The 15,382-nt window shown below is 50.1% G+C and overlaps 2 protein-coding genes and 1 pseudogene across 5 annotated transcripts in view; 1 reads left to right on the plus strand and 2 right to left on the minus strand.

The window, feature by feature from the left end:
• PSMD9 (proteasome 26S subunit, non-ATPase 9) overlaps window positions 1–15,382 on the plus strand; it is a 405,206-nt gene that overhangs the window by 144,077 nt on the left and 245,747 nt on the right. The window lies entirely within an intron of this gene.
• The window catches only part of MORN3 (MORN repeat containing 3), a 330,245-nt gene that overhangs the window by 6,115 nt on the left and 308,748 nt on the right, over window positions 1–15,382 (minus strand). The window contains exons 2-4 of one of the 3 annotated variants that reach the window (XM_050748160.1): window positions 15,018–15,082; window positions 11,347–11,520; window positions 634–791 (exon numbers count right to left, since the gene is read on the minus strand). In XM_050748160.1, the coding sequence (XP_050604117.1) occupies window positions 634–791; window positions 11,347–11,491 (303 nt within the window). In that variant the 5' untranslated portion in view covers window positions 11,492–11,520; window positions 15,018–15,082. Of the gene's footprint in view, window positions 1–633; window positions 792–11,346; window positions 11,521–15,007; window positions 15,084–15,382 lie in introns of those variants that run through there. The other 2 variants (XM_050748161.1, XM_050748162.1) reach the window with 2 other exon arrangements.
• LOC126930677 (40S ribosomal protein S3a-like) overlaps window positions 9,619–15,382 on the minus strand; it is a 265,438-nt pseudogene continuing 259,674 nt past the window's right edge. The window contains exon 2 of the transcript XR_007717650.1: window positions 9,619–9,629. The product of XR_007717650.1 is annotated as a 40S ribosomal protein S3a-like (transcript). The remainder of the gene's footprint in view (window positions 9,630–15,382) is intronic.

A 15,382-nucleotide genomic window follows, 5' to 3' on the forward strand; every position in this document is an offset into this window, starting at 1 on the left:
GCACTCCAGCCTGGGCAACACAGCGAGACTCTCTGTCTCAAAAAAAAAAAAAATTTTAAATATGTGTTTCAGGCTCACAATAGTAGTTGCTCAGTTGCAATACTGTTTATTATTGTGTCTCCATGACTGATGGTGAGGATTCCTCCACACTGGTGGGAGTAGGTGGAGGTAACCTGTGCCCAGCTTGGGTGTTTCTGGGCTGAGCACGCGCCTCTGGCTGGCTTCGGCCCCTCGGGACGCTCCTCTCTTGTCCTCTGCCCTCTTGCTCCCACTTTTCCTACCTCCCCTTCTATCCAGTCCCAGCAGAAGGGAGATTCTCAGAAAGAGATGCCTGGGGAAAAGAAAGCCAGGAAGCGAGGGGGAAGAGGGTGGAGGCAATTTTGTCCCCACAAGCCCGGCTGGCTCCTTGCAACCACAGGGTTTTGTGAGCTCCTCCCTGGCCTTCTCTTGCTTCCTGTTTCCTGGATTTTGTTCTGAGAAACTTTGCAATTCCTCCACCCCTTCCTTCTCCCACGCGCACCACAACCTTGTCCTCCTCCCTGTAGACCTCCCCTCTTTTTTCTCCCCGGCCTCTCTCGGCTCCCCCTACACACACACACACACACACAGAGCCTGGCTGGCAGCCCTCCTCACCGATTTCTTATCACCTTTCCACCAGCCTGAGTAGACTCTCCTGCATTTTCCTGTCTGTTGATCAGGAAGGCTGAGGGTGCCATAGCCGTCGCGCTTCCCAAACTTCCAGTCCCCTTCATAGATGGCTCCGTTCTTCTTCCAGACCTGTGTTCCTTTCCCTGGTGACACACAGATGGGCAATGCTACAGATGTGGCCGCCCAGGGGTGGGGGTGGTGTGCCTGCCTGAGCCTCAGGGGTCCCTGACTGGATGAATCTTGAGAGCTGGGACAGGCTCTGCGCATCATCCTAGACACCCAATTCCCAGGAGAAGGCCAAGAAAGTTTCATTTTTTTTTTTTGAGACAGCATCTCTCTCTGTCACCCAGGCTGGAGTGCAGTGGCACCATCTCAGCTCACTGCAACCTCTGCCTCCCAGGTTCAAGAGATACTCCTGACTCAGCATTCAAAGCAGCTAGGACTATAGGCGCGAGCCAACACACCTAGCTAATTTTGTGTTTTAGTAAAGATGGGGTTCCATGTTGGCCAGGAAGGTCTCAAACTCCTGACTTCAAGTGATACGTCCACCTTGGCCTCCCAAAGTTCTGGGATTACAGGCATGAGCCACTGCATCCGGCCAGAGGTAATTCTCTTTGTTTATTGATTGGTGTCACATGTCTGTCTTTTCCAGGAGAATGTGAGCTGCAGGAGGGCACAGACTTTGGTCTGTTTTGTTCACTGCACTGAAAATCTGTGCCTGGAGACTGGGCGCAGTGGCTAATGCCCGTAATCCCAGCGTTTTGGGAGGCTGAGGTGGGTGGATCACCTGAGGTCAGGAGTTCGAGACCAGCCTGGCAATTTTGGTGAAACCCTGTGTCTACTAAAAATATAAAAATTAGCCGGGCATGGTGGCAGGCATCTGTAATCCCAGCTACTCAGGAAGCTGAGACATGAGAATCACTTGAAACTGGCAGGCGGAGGTTGCAGTGAGCCGAGATGGCATCATTGTGCTCCAGCCTGGGAAACAAGAGCGAAACTCCATCTCAAAAAAAAAACAAAAAAACAAAACTGTGCCTGGCATGTTCTTGCGGGAAATCAGGGATCCTGAACGGAGGGACCGGCTGAAACCATGGCAGAAGAATGTAAATTGTGAAGATTTCATGGATATTTATTAGTTCTCCAAATTAATACTTTTATAATTTCTTACACCTGTCGTTACTGCAATCTCTGAGCATAAATTGTGAAGATTTCATGGACACTTACCACTTCCCCAATCAATACCCTTGTGATTTCCTATGCCTCTTCACTTTAATCTCTTAATGCCATCATCTTCGTAAACTGAGGAGGATGTATGTCGCCTCAGGACCATGTGATGATTGCATTAACTGCACAAATTGTTTGTAGAGCATGTGTGTTTGAACAATATGAAATCTGGGCACCTTGAAAAAAGAACAGGATAACAGCAATGTTCAGGGAACAAGGAAGATAACCTTAAACTCTGACTGCTGCTGAGCTGGGAAGAACAGAGCCGTATTTCTCTTCTTTCAAAAGCAAATAGGAGAAATATCGCTGAATTCTTTTTCTCAGCAAGGAACATCCCTGAGAAAAAGAATGCGCCCCTGAGAGTAGGCCTCTAAATGGCCCCTTTGGGGGCGGCTGTCTTTTACGGTCGAAGCTGAAGGGATGAAATAAGCCCCGGTCTTCTGTAGCGCTCCCAGGCTTATTAGGATGAGGAAATTCCCGCCTAATAAATTCTGGTCAGACAGATTGTCTGCTCTCAAACCCTGTCTCCTGATAAGATGTTATCAATGAAAATGCGTGCCCGAAACTTCATTAGCAATTTTAATTTCGCCCCGTCCTGTGGTCCTGTGATCTCGCCCTGCCTCCATTTGCTTTGTGATATTTTATTACCTTGTGAAGTATGTGATCCCTGTGACCCACAACCTATTTGTACACTCCCTCCCCTTTTGAAAGTCGCTAATAAAAACTTGCTGGTTTTACGGCTCAGGAGCATCACGGAACCTGCCGACATGTGATGTCTCCCTCGGACACCCAGCTTTAAAATTTCTCTCTTTTGTACTCTTTCCCTTTATTTCACAGACCAGTCGACGCTTAGCGAAATGGAAAAGAACCCACGTTGAATATCGGGGCGGGGGGTTCCCCCAATAGCATGTTGTAGGTGACTAATACCTGTTAACTTTTTTTTTTTTTTTTGAGATAGAGTCTTGCTCTGTCACCCAGGCTGAAGTGCAGTGTTGTGATCTCAGCTCACTGCCACCTCCGCCTCCTGGGTTCAAGAGATTCTCCTGCCTCAGCCTCCCCAGTAGCTAGAATTACAGGCGCCTGCCCCCATGTCCAGCTAATTTTTGTATTTTTAGTAGAGATGGGATTTTACCATATTGGCCAGGCTGGTCTCTAACTCCTGACATTGTGATCCACCTGCCTTGGCCTCCTGTAATGCTGGGATTACAGGCATGAGCCACCATGCCCAGACTTTTTTTTTTTTTTTTGAGACAGAGTTTTGCACTCATTGCCCACGCTGGAGTGCAATGGCTCGATCTTGGCTCACTGCAACCTCCACCTCTCAGGTACAAGTGATTCTTCTGCCTCAGCCCACCTAGTAGCTGGGATTACGGGAATGCACCACCACATCCGGCTGATTTTGTATTTTCAGTAGAGACAGGGTCTCTCCATGTTGGTCAGGCTGGTTTCAAACTCCCAACCTCAGATGATCCGCCCGCCTCGGCCTCCCAAAGTGCTAGGATTACAGGCATGAGCCACTGCCCCGGCCTTTTTCTTTTTTGTTTTTAGATAGGAAAGGACTGGCTGTATTGCCTATGCTAACGTGCACAGCTCACTGCAGCCTCAACCACCCAGGCTCAAATGATCCTTCCACCTCAGCCTCTTGAGTACCTGAGACCACAGGTGCATGCCACTCCACCTGGCTAATTTTTTAAAAAAAATTATTGGCCGGGCGCGGTGGCTCAAGCCTGTAATCCCAGCACTTTGGGAGGCCGAGACGGGCGGATCACGAGGTCAGGAGATCGAGACCATCCTGGCTAACACGGTGTGAAACCCCGTCTCTACTAAAAAAAATACAAAAAACTAGCCGGGCGAGGTGGCGGGCGCCTGTAGTCCCAGCTACTCGGGAGGCTGAGGCAGGAGAACGGGCGTGAACCCGGGAGGCGGAGCTTGCAGTGAGCTGAGATCTGGCCACTGCACTCCAGCCTGGGTGGCAGAGCGGGACTCCGTCTCAAAAAAAAAAAAAAAAAAAAAAAAATTTATAGAGGTGGAGTCTCTCTATATTGCCCAGGCTGGTCTCAAACTACTGAGCTAAAGCAATCCTCCTGCCTAGGCCTCCCAAAGTACTGGGATTACAGGTACAAGGCACCACACCAGGCATTTCTTTCTTTTAGAGATAGGGTCTTGCTATGTTGCCCAGGCTAGTCTTGAACTCTTGAGCTCAAGAGATTCTCCCTTCTCAGCCTCTTGAAGAGCTGGGAATAGAAGCACACACCACTGCACCCAGCTTAATACATATTTAATGAAAGGATGAATAAAATATTTGTGGAGTACCTATATTGGCCAATTCAAGTCTGGGTCCTTGGTAACCCAGCAACAAATTCAACATTTTCTTTCTGAGCTTTGTGACCTTAACCAAGTAAGCTAATTCCTTGGGTCTCTCTGAGCCTCAGATACCTCAGCTGTAAAATGGGTGTAAGAATATCTTATGTGGGGGTTGGGTGCAGTGGCTCACACCTGTAATCTCAGCACTTTGGGAGGCTGAGGCTGGTGGATTGCCTGAGGTCAGGAGGTTGAGACCAGTCTGGCCAACACAGTGAAACCCCATCTCTACTGAAAATATAAAAAATTAGCTAGGTGTGGTGGTGGGTGCCTGTAATCTCAGCTACTTGTGAGGCTGAGGTGGGAGAACTGCTTGAACCTGGAAGGTGGAGGTTACAGTGAGCTGAGCCGAGATCACACTATTGCACTCCAGCCTGGGCAACAAGAGTGAGATTCTCTCTCTCAATCTCAAAAAAATAAAATAAAATCTTATGGGGACTGGGAGCAGTGGCTCATGCCTGTAATCCCAGCACTTTGGGAGGCCGAGGCAGGCTGATCACTTGAGGTCAGGAGTTCGAGACCAGCCTGGCCAACATGGTGAAACCTGGTATCTACTAAAAATACAAAAATTAGCTGGGCGTGGTGGTACACGCCTGTAATCCCAGCTACTCTGGAGGCTGAGGCAGGAGAATCACTTGAATCTGGGAGGTGGAGTTTGCAGTGAGCCGAGGTCGCACCACTGCACTCCAGCTCGGGTGACAGAGTGAGACTCCAAGAAAGGAAGAAAGAGGGGGAGGGGGAGGGAGGGGGGAAGGAAGGAAGGGAAGGAAGGAAAGGGAGAAAGAAAGAAAGAAAACGTGCCATTTGTGACAACATGGATAAATCTGGAGGACATTATGCCAAGTGAAATTAAGCCAAGCACAGAAAGACAAATACTGCATGATTTTACTTGTATGTGGAATCTAAAAAAGTCAAACTCATAGAAACAGTAAAATAGCAGTTACCAGGGGCTGGTGGGGTTAGGAAAATGTGGAGATGTTCTGTCAAAGGGTGCATACTTTTTGTTATAAGATGTACAAGATTTGGAGACCTAAGGCTGGGCACGGCGGCTCACCCCTGTAATCCCAGCAATTTGGGAGGCTGAAGCAGGTGAATCACTTGAGGCCAGAAGTTCGAGACTAGCCTAGGCAACATGGTTAAGCCCTGTCTCTATTAAATAGACACAAATTAGCCTGGTGTGGTGGTGCGTGCCTGTAATCCCAGCTACTCAGGAGGTTGAGGTAGGAGAATTGCTTGAACTTCAGAGGCAGAGGCTGCAGTGAGTTACACTGCACCACTGCACTCCAGCCTGGACAGAGTGAGACTCTGTCTCAAAACGAACAGGTCGGACACAGTGGCTCATGCCTGTAATCCCAGCACTTTGGGAGGCTGAGGCAGGTGGATCATGAGGTCAGGAGATCGAGACCATCCTGGCCAACATGGTGAAACCCTGTCTCTACTAAAAATACAAAAATTAGCTGGGCATGGTGGTACGCACCTATAGTCCCAGCTACTTGGGAGGCTGAGGCAGGAGAATGGCTTGAACTCGGGAGGCGGAGGTTGTAGTGAGCCGAGATGGCAGCACTGTACTCCAGCCTGGGCGACAGAGCACAACTCTGTCTCAAACAAAATGAAACTAGATCAGGAAGTGAAGAGGATTCCTCCATCCTGTCACTAAGATGCTGATAGACATGTGTATCATGCAGAGGTATACTTGCAGGAAGACAGAAAAAAAAGGCCAGCCAGGGAGAAGCAGAAATAAGATGGAGAAGTTGTTCTAAGCCTTCCCTGAGGTTGGCTCCACTCCTGCCTTTCTAATAATTTGCTTTTATGGGGTGCTTCGTTCTCCTGATTTGCTGACGCTGTCATCTCGCACGTGGATGTCTGCAAGGGCCTCTGAGGGGTCTTGCTGCCCCCACCTCATTCACAACAAAATAGCCAGCATGGGTGTTACAGGACATGAATCAGATCATGTCATTCCTCTGCTGTAAATCCTCCCTGTGTCACAGAGTCAAATCCAAAGTTCTTACCGTGGCTGACAGGGTCCTGTATGATCTGACTACCGTTCTTTAGCCCACAACTTTTTTTTTTTTCTTTTTTTAGATGGAGTTTCGCTCTTGGAAACTCCCAGGCTGGAGTGCAATGGTGCGATCTCAGCTCACTGTAACCTCCTCCTCCCAGGTTCAAACAATTCTCTTGTCTCAGCCTCCTGAGTAGCTGGGATTACAGGCACCTGCCATCACACCTGGCTAATTTTTGTATTTTTAGTAGAGATGGGGTTTCACCATGGTGGCTAGGCTGGTCTTGAACTCCTGACCTCAGGCAATCTGCCTGTCTCGGCCTCCCAAAGTGCTGGAATTTCAGGCATGAGGGACCACGCTGGGCCTGTTTTTTTTGAGGCAGAGTCTTGCTCTGGCACTCAGGCTGGAGTGCAGTGGCATGATCTTGGCTCACTGTAACCTCCACCTCCCGGATTCAAGTGATTCTCCTGTCTCAGCCTCCCTAGTAGCTGGGATTACAGGCGTTCACCACTTGACCCAGCTAATTTGTTGTATTTTTAGTACAGATTGGGTTTTGCCACGTTGGCCAGGCTGTTGTGGAACTCCTGACCTCAAGTGATCTGCCCACCTCGGCCTCTCAAAGTGCTGGGATTACAGGCGTAAGCCACCATGCCCTGCCAGCCCTCAACCTCTCTGACCTCCCCCTCTTCCTCACTCTGTTTCACCCACACCGTCCTCCTGGCTGTTCCTTGAACACCCCAGGTATGTTCCTCTGCTCCAGCTGGTCATGCCACCTTCTATCCTAGTCCCTGCCAACATCCACTCAGTTACTCCCTCTCTTCCAAAGTCTCTTTTTTTTTTTCCCCCGAGACAGAGTCTGGCTCTGTTGCCCAGGCTGGAGTGCAGTGGCGCAATCTTGGCTCACTACAAGCTCTGCCTCCCGGGTTCACACCATTCTCCTGCCTCAGCCTCCCGAGTAGCTGGGACTACAGGCTCCCGCTAGCACGCTCGGCTAATTTTTTGTATTTTTACTTGAGACAGGGTTTCACCATGTTGGCCAGGATGGTCTCGATCTCCTGACCTCGTGATCCACCCACCTCGGCCTCCCAAAGTGCTGGGATAACAGGCGTAAGCCACCGTGCCTGGCCCTCTCCTCCAAGTCTTGACAGAATTCATCTGTTCACTGAGTTGAGACCACCATTTAATTCTGCAAACTCAGATTACCCTATTCTGTTTTTCTGTTTTCATACATGTATACCTAGCACCTCTAACATAGTTTATTATTTACTTATTATATTTATCATTTGTTGTCAGTCTAGCCCTGCTAAACATACGCTTCATAAGAACAGGTATCTTTGTTTTCTTCACTGCTACATTTCCACAGAGTTTAGCATAGTTCCTGGCACATAGTAGGTACTCAATACAAATTGTGAAGTCGGTATGAACTCGGTTATTCCTAATTCATGTGGACTCACTATTCATGCTACATATATTGGTGCACCCCTCCCCGCCGGGTGTTAGGATGGTGAGGATATAAGCAGTGACCAAGCATGGCACCCCCCCTTTTTTTTTTTTTTTTTTGAGAGAGAGTCTCACTCTATTGCCCAGGCTGGAGTGCAGTGGCGCGATCTCGGCTTATTGCAACCTCTGCCTCTTGGACACAAGCGATTCTCCTGCCTCAGCCTCCCGAGTAGCTGGGATTACAGGCATGTGCCATCATGCCTGGCTCATTTTTTGTATTTTTTAAATAGAGACAGGGTTTCACTGTGTTGGCCAAGCTGGTCTCAAACTCCTGACCTCATAATCTGCCTGTGTCGGCCTCCCAAAGTGCTGGGATTACAGACGTGAACCACTGTGCCTGTCCAGCCCCCACTTTTAAGCCATTTGCTGCTTGCCTCTGGGATAAAGGCAAATGTTATCACAGCCCGTGAGACCCTATATGGTTGGTGCTACTGACCTGCCCGCTCTCTCGCCCCTTGCTCACTCTATTGCAGCCACACTGGTTTCCAGTCTCCTTTTTTCTTTTTCTTTTTTCTTTTCTTTTGAGACAAGGTCTCACTCTGGAGTGTAATGGCGCAATCATGGCTCACTGCAGCCTCTCTTAACTCCTGGGTTCAAGCAATCCTCCTGCCTCAGCCTCCTGAGTAGCTGGGACTACAGGAGCATACCACCATATCTAGCTAATTCCTTAAGTTTTCTGTTTTCTTTTCTTTTTTTTTTTTTTTTTTTTTTGAGACAGAGTCTCACTCTGTTGCCCAGGCTGGAGTGCAGTGGTCAGATCTCAGCTCACTGCAAGCTCCGCCTCCCGGGTTCATGCCATTCTCCTGCCTCAGCCTCCCGAGTAGCTGGGACTACAGGCATCCGCCACCTCGCCCGGCTAGTTTTTTGTATTTTTTAGTAGAGACGGGGTTTCACTGTGTCAGCCAGGATGGTCTCTATCTCCTAACCTCGTGATCCGCCCGTCTTGGCCTCCCAAAGTGCTGGGATTACAGGCTTGAGCCACCGCGCCTGGCCCAAGTTTTCTATTTTCTAAGGCCGGGCGCGGTGGCTCATACCTGTAATCCCAGCACTTTGGGAGGCCGAGGCAGACGGATCACCTGAGGTCAGGAGTTTGAGACCAGCCAGGCCGACATGGTGAAACCCCGTCTCTACTAAAAATACAAAAATTAGCTGGGTGTGGTGGCACATGCCTGTAATTCCAGCTACTCAGGAGACTGAGGCAGGAGAATCAGGCTTGACCCAGGAGGAGGAGGTTTCAATGAGTCAAGGTCATGCCACTGCACTCCAGCCTGCGTGACAAGAGCAAAACTTCGTCTCAAAAAAAAAAAAAAAGTATTCTATTTTGCAGAGATGGGGTCTTGCTATGTTGCCCAGGCTGGTCTCCAATGCCTAGCCTCAAGCAATCCTCCCGCCTCACCCTCCTGAGTAGCTGGAACTACAGGTATGCACTGCCATGCCCAGTACCCTCTTAGTCCTCCAGAGCATCCCCCAATTCTGGCTGCACTGCCTAGCAGGCATGCCCCCTCCCTGGTGAACTCATTCACCTCCTGTTTGGTTCAGCTGGAACATCACCTCTCCCACTGTCTGTGTTCTCATGGCTCCTTCATGTCTCCTCTCTGGTCCCCTTCATATCCAGATGCCACCACCTGTAGCCCCTTGACCTTGAGTAAGTTACTTCCTCTCTCTGAGCGCCATGTGCCTCATCTGTAAAATGAGCATGTTACCTTCCTGGGCAGGTTCTCTGCAACACAGTAAGCTCCCTGAGGGCTAGGATTACGCTGGATGCCCGACACAGGGCCTGGAATGGATTGGGAGCTCAGTAAGTGTTTGTGGAGTGAATGAATGAGCAGTGTGGGGATCCACCAGGCCACTCTGTCCTCAACTTCTGTGACGACTGTCTTGACTGCTTCCGATCTGCTTATACCACAGCAACTCACTTAAGCTTGGTCAAAGCATGTGTCTGGAAGAGAGGGGGCCTCAGTTCTCTGATGTCTGCTTTCTGCAGCCCCTGACCCATCGGCGTTAGGTCTACACCTCCAAGGTCTAAGGGATGGCAGGACTCACACAGATGGAAGCCCACTGTCCCGTCACAGATGGGGAGGCCAAGATCCAGTGAATGGGAAATGACTTACCTGAAGCTTCACAACTGCTCTGCAGTACAGCTGGGTTGTGCAGTGTACAGGGCTCTGTCCACAACACATGCCACCCACAAGAACTGAAAAATACACTCAGGCACTTTTTTTTTTTTTTGACGGAGTCTCGCTCTGTCGCCCAGGCTGGAGTGCAGTGGCGCACCGCACGTGGCTCCGCCTGGCCCATTTTTGTATTTCTTTAGTAGAGATGGGATTTCGCCATATTGGCCAAGGTGGTCTTGAACTCCTGACCTCAGGTGATCTGCCTGCCTCTGCCTCCCAAAGTGCTGGGATTACAGATGTGAGCCACCTCACCCAGCCTGGAACTGGGATCCTAACCCGGGTTTATTTGACTCCAAAGCACTTAACCCAGCAAGGCAGGAGAGCAGGGTGGTTAAGAGCACAGAATCGGGCCGGGCTCAGTGGCTCACACCTGTAATCCCAGCACTTTGGGAGGCCAAGGCGGGTGGATCACTTGAGGTCGGGAGTTCGAGACCAGCCTGACGAACATGGAGAAACTTCATCTTACTAAAAATACAAAATTAGTCGGGCATGGTGGCGCATGCCTGTAATCCCAGCTACTCTGGAGGCTGAGGCAGGAGAATCGCTTGAACTCAGGAGGTGGAGGTTGTGATGAGCCAAGATCGTGCCATTGCATTCCAGCCTGGGCAACAAGTGTGAAACTCCGTCTTAAAAAAAAAAAAAAAAAAAAAAAGCACAGAATCTAGCCAGGCACAGTGACTCCCACTTGTAATCCCAGCAATTCAGGAGGCTGAGACAGGAGGATTGAGCCCCGGATCTTGAGGCTGCAGGATCTCGAGGCACCACTGCACTCCAGCCTGTTTTTCTGAGACAGAGCAAGGCCTTGTCCTCTCAAAAAAAAAAAAAAAAAGAGTACACAGTCTGGAATTGCAAGACTGGAGTGAGCAGCAGTACCACATTTAAAAATAAAAGCCTTTTTTCTTTCTTTTTTTCCCCCAATCAGGATTTAGTTTGTATTAACAGGACCCCTTTGCCCCCTGCTGGTCAGACTTGAGCCCCGGCTCCTCCTCCTCGGGGGATGGAGTAGGGGGTCCTCCCTTGTGCCTGGAGCTCAGCCCTCTGCAGAGCATCACAGATGAATGCAAAGCCCAGAACCCCGCGGCAAGCTGGTTTCGGGGGGATTGTCTTTTCTTGTTGCCAGCCAGCCCAGTGCTTAACCCAAGTCTCAGAAGGCAGGAATTGAGCCCCCTAGGTCCCAGAGCCCCAGGGACAGGCCAGTTTCTCAAGATCCTCTGTCCACTGCTGGTCCTGAGACCCTCACTCTGTTGAAGTCAGGGCTGAGTTTGTTCAGAAGCCCCAGCATGTGGAGGCCCCCAGCTGGCCTGGGCCAGCACTCATCCTGGGGGAGCCTTGGGGACACATCTCATATCCCCAGTGAGCTCTGCACGCTGCCTTCCTGGCCCTGTTGCCCACTGTGGCTACGACCCCACTCTGGCCGCCCGTCCTGGAGTCCCACTCACCGTGTTTCACGTTGTCCTTCCACTCGCCCACATAGTAGTCGCCATTCACAGCGTAGACCTGGCGCCGCAGGCCGTTCTTCTGGGCCTTCCGGTCCCACCCCTTCCACAGGGACTCCGACTTTTTCGGGCACTTAGAGACTGGCATGGTGGCTGCTTCTGCAAGGATGGAGGGTGCTGGAAAGGGGTTAGGAACATCTGGGGCTCAGCGTGCCCCGCGTAATGCTGGGATCCTGAGCTCAAGTGGGGCGAGTCATGTGTGTTCTGAGTTCCCGGGGCAGGTGAACGGCCCTTGGTGGGGATCCTTTAGTGCTGGACTGACCTTTGGCTGGCCCCTCCCTTGCCTCTCCCAGGGGGCCCCTCCCAGGGGGTCTGATGGCACAATCACTTGGGAATCTAGGGAGACCAGTAGAGCAGGAGGGTTTGTGATGGCATCAGGGAGAAGCCGCCCCGAGGGAGGGGGTGGCGGTCATGTATACGTGTATATATATATATATTTTTTTGATGTCTTCTAAATATTTTTATTTATTTATTTATTTATTTAGAGACGGAATCTTGCTTTGTTGCCCAGGCCGGAGTGCAGTGGCACCATCTCAGCTCACTACAACCTCTGCCTCCTGGGTTCAAGTGATTCTCCTACCTCAGCCTCCTAAATAGCTGGGATTACAGGCGCCCACCACCACGCCTGGCTGATTTTTGTATTTTTAGTAGAGACGGGGTTTCACCATGTTGGCCAGGCTCGTCTCGAATTCCTGACCTCAAATGATCCACCCACCTCAACCTCTCCAAGTGCTGGGATTACAGGCACGAGCCACTGAGCCAAATATGAATCCAAAATATGAACCCAAAATATAGGTTACATATTTTGACAATCACACCTAGGAGTAGGGAAAAATCATTCCAGGCAAAGAAAACAGGCAGAGCAAAAACTGGGAGTGGGGAAACAATCTCAGGTCCCAAATTCTATGCCGTTGGGATTTTTTCCCCTCCCATTTCCAAATATCACATGTACTATTATTAATCTTTATATGTAAATTAACTCACTTGGCAGAGGTTGCAGTAAGCCGAGATCATGCCACTGCACTCCAGCTTGGATGACAGAGTGAGAACTTTTCTCAAGAAGAAAATAAAAATAAGTTAACTCACTTTAAAAAATCAATACATATATTGAAAAAAGGAGGGCCAGGCGCAGTGACTCATCCCTGTAATCTCAGCACTTTGGGAGGCCGAGGCAGGTGGATCACCTGAGGTCAGGAGTTCGAGACCAGCCTGGTCAACATGGTGAACCCTTGTCTCTACTAAAAATACAAAAATTAGCCAGGCCTGGTGGCATGCGCCTATGTAATCCCAGCTACTCAGGAGGCTGAGGCAGGAGAATCGCTTGAATCCGGGAGGCGGAGGTTGCAGCGAGCTGAGGTGGCGCCATTGCACTCCAGGTTGGGTGACAGAGCGAGACTCAGTCTTAAAAAATAATAAGGCCAGGCGCAGTGGCTCACACCTGTAATCCCAGCACTTTGGGAGGCCGAGGAGGGTGGATCACAAGGTTAGGAGACCGAGACTATCCTGGCTAACACTATGAAACCCCATCTCTACTAAAAATACAAAAAATTAGCCGGGCGTGGTGGCGGACACCTGTAGTCCCAGCTACTTGGGAGGCTGAGGCAGGAGAATTGCGTGAACCCGGGAGTTAGAGACCAGCCTGAGCTTTTAGTGAGCCGAGATCACACCACTGCACTCCAGCCGGGTGACAGAGCGAAACTCCATCTCAAAAAAAAAAAAAAAAAAAAAAAAAAAAAAAATTAATAATAATAATAATAAGAAGAAGTTAACTCACTTTAAAAAATACATATATTGAAAAAAGGAGGGCCAGGTGCAGTGGCCCATGCCTGCAATCCTAGCACTTTGGGAGGCTGAGGCTGGTGGATCGCCTGAGGTCAGGAGTTTAAGACCAGCCTATCCAACATGGTGAAACCTGGTCTCTACTAAAAATATAAAATTAGCCAGGTGTGGTGTCCCATGCCTGTAGTCCCAGCTATTCCGGAGGCTGAGACAGGAGAATCGCTTGAACCCGGGAGAAGGAGGCTGCAGTGAGCCGAGATTGCACCACTGCACTCCAGCCTGGGCCAGGCAGAGTGAGACTCTGTCTCAAAAAAAAAAAAAAAAAAAAGGCCGGGCATGGTGGCTCACACCTGTAATCCCAGCACTTTGGGAGGCTGAGGCGGGCAGATCACAAGGTCAGGAGATCGAGACCGTCCTGGCTAACACGGTGAAACCCCGTCTCTACTAAAAATACAAAAAAATTAGCCTGGCATGGTGGCTGGCACCTGTAGTCCCAGCTACTCGGGAGGCTGAGGCAGGAGAATGGGGTGAACCCGGGAGGCGGGGCTTGCAGGAAGGCGGAGCTTGCAGTGAGCCAAGATCGCGCCACTGCACTCCAGCCTGGGCCACAAAGCAAGATTCCGTCTCAAAAAAAAAAAGAAGAATGGAGACTTTACGTATCATTATTATAAATAGAAAACCAGTAGCAGGTACCCTAAGGCAATGATAAATGTAAAAATAAAAACATTGAACGAACCAACTTAAGTCTTAGCTAGATGCTATGGCTTAGAGTAGGTTGAGCTCCAAGGTCTCTGTTAAAAATAGGAATTAGTAAGGCTGGGCGCGGTGGCTCACGCCTGTAATCCCAGCACTTTGGGAGGCTGAGGTGGGCAGATCACGAGGTCGGGAGTTTGAGACCAGCCTGGCCAACATGGTGAAACCCCGTCTCTACTAAAAATACAAAAATTAGCCGGGCGCGACACCTGCAATCTCAGCTACTCGGGAGGCTGAGGCAGGAGAATCCCTTGAAACTGGAAGGAGGAGGTTGCAGTGAGCTGACATCCCGCTACGGCACTCAGCCTGGGCGAAAAGAGCAAAACTCCTTCTCAAAAAAAAAAAAAAAAAAAAAGATTAGCAAATGTTAAAAGAGGTGTTAATGTCATATAATCACCAAACTGACTCTCCTTGGCTTACTCAGAATTGTAAGAGAACCCAGACTCTAATAACTTTCTCATGATGTCATTGGATGTTACTTCACACCTCATAAGTGTAACCTAAAATCACCCTCCATCCCACAGTTTAGGGAACATAGGTTCTACTCCAAGGAGGCTGTGGTCTTAACACGTGGGCTGTTGACAGGAAATGAAAGTCGGCCCAGGTTGTTTTGGTGCTGAGTAACAGACCACCCTGGCGGCACGGGGGCTGCCGCCTGCAATCCCAGCACGTTGGGAAGCTGATGTGGGAGGATCGCATGAGTCCAAGAGTTGGAGACCAGCCTGGGAAACCATAGTGAGACCTTGTCTCTACAAAAAAAAAAAAAAAAAAAAAAGAAAGAAAGAAAAAAAAAAAAGAAAAAATAAAAAAAATTAGCTGAGCATGGTGGCGCAGGCCTGTAATCCCAGCTATGCGGGAGGCTGAGGTGGGAGGATGCCTTGATCCTAGGAGGTCGGGACTGCAGTGAGCTATCATCCGGATGCCACTGCATTCCAGCCTACCGGACAGAGGGAGACCCTGTCTCAAGGGAAAAAAAAAAACAACAACCCACAATGGAAGGGGGAGGAGCCGGGAACCAGACGGCTTGGGGTCAGTCAGCAGTCCTGGCCCGCCCCACATGCGCCCGGCTCACCTGCGCTCACCTGCGGGATCGCAGCCTTTAGCTTCTACTTACTGCAGCTGCGGGCGCCGCGGGCCCGGCCGGGGTCGCTATGGCAACGCGCCGCCCCAGCCTAGCAACCAGGCAGTGCCCGCCCCTTCCTGCAGAGATCCGGTAGCGGCAAAATTTGATCGTCAAACTTACGTCACACTTTGTTTTTTATGTTTTGTTTTGTTTTCTTTTTTGAGATGGAATCTCACACTGTCGCCTAGGCTGGAGTGCAGTGGCGCGATCTCGGCTCACTGCAACCTTCGCTGCCTGGGTTCAAGCGATTCTCCCTGCTTCAGCCTCCCAAGTAACAGTGATTATAGGCGCCCACCACCACGCCCAGCTAATTTTTTGTATTTT

The sequence above is a fragment of the Macaca thibetana genome, chromosome 11 (assembly GCF_024542745.1).
Source record: "Macaca thibetana thibetana isolate TM-01 chromosome 11, ASM2454274v1, whole genome shotgun sequence".
NCBI classification, from domain to species: domain Eukaryota; kingdom Metazoa; phylum Chordata; class Mammalia; order Primates; family Cercopithecidae; genus Macaca; species Macaca thibetana.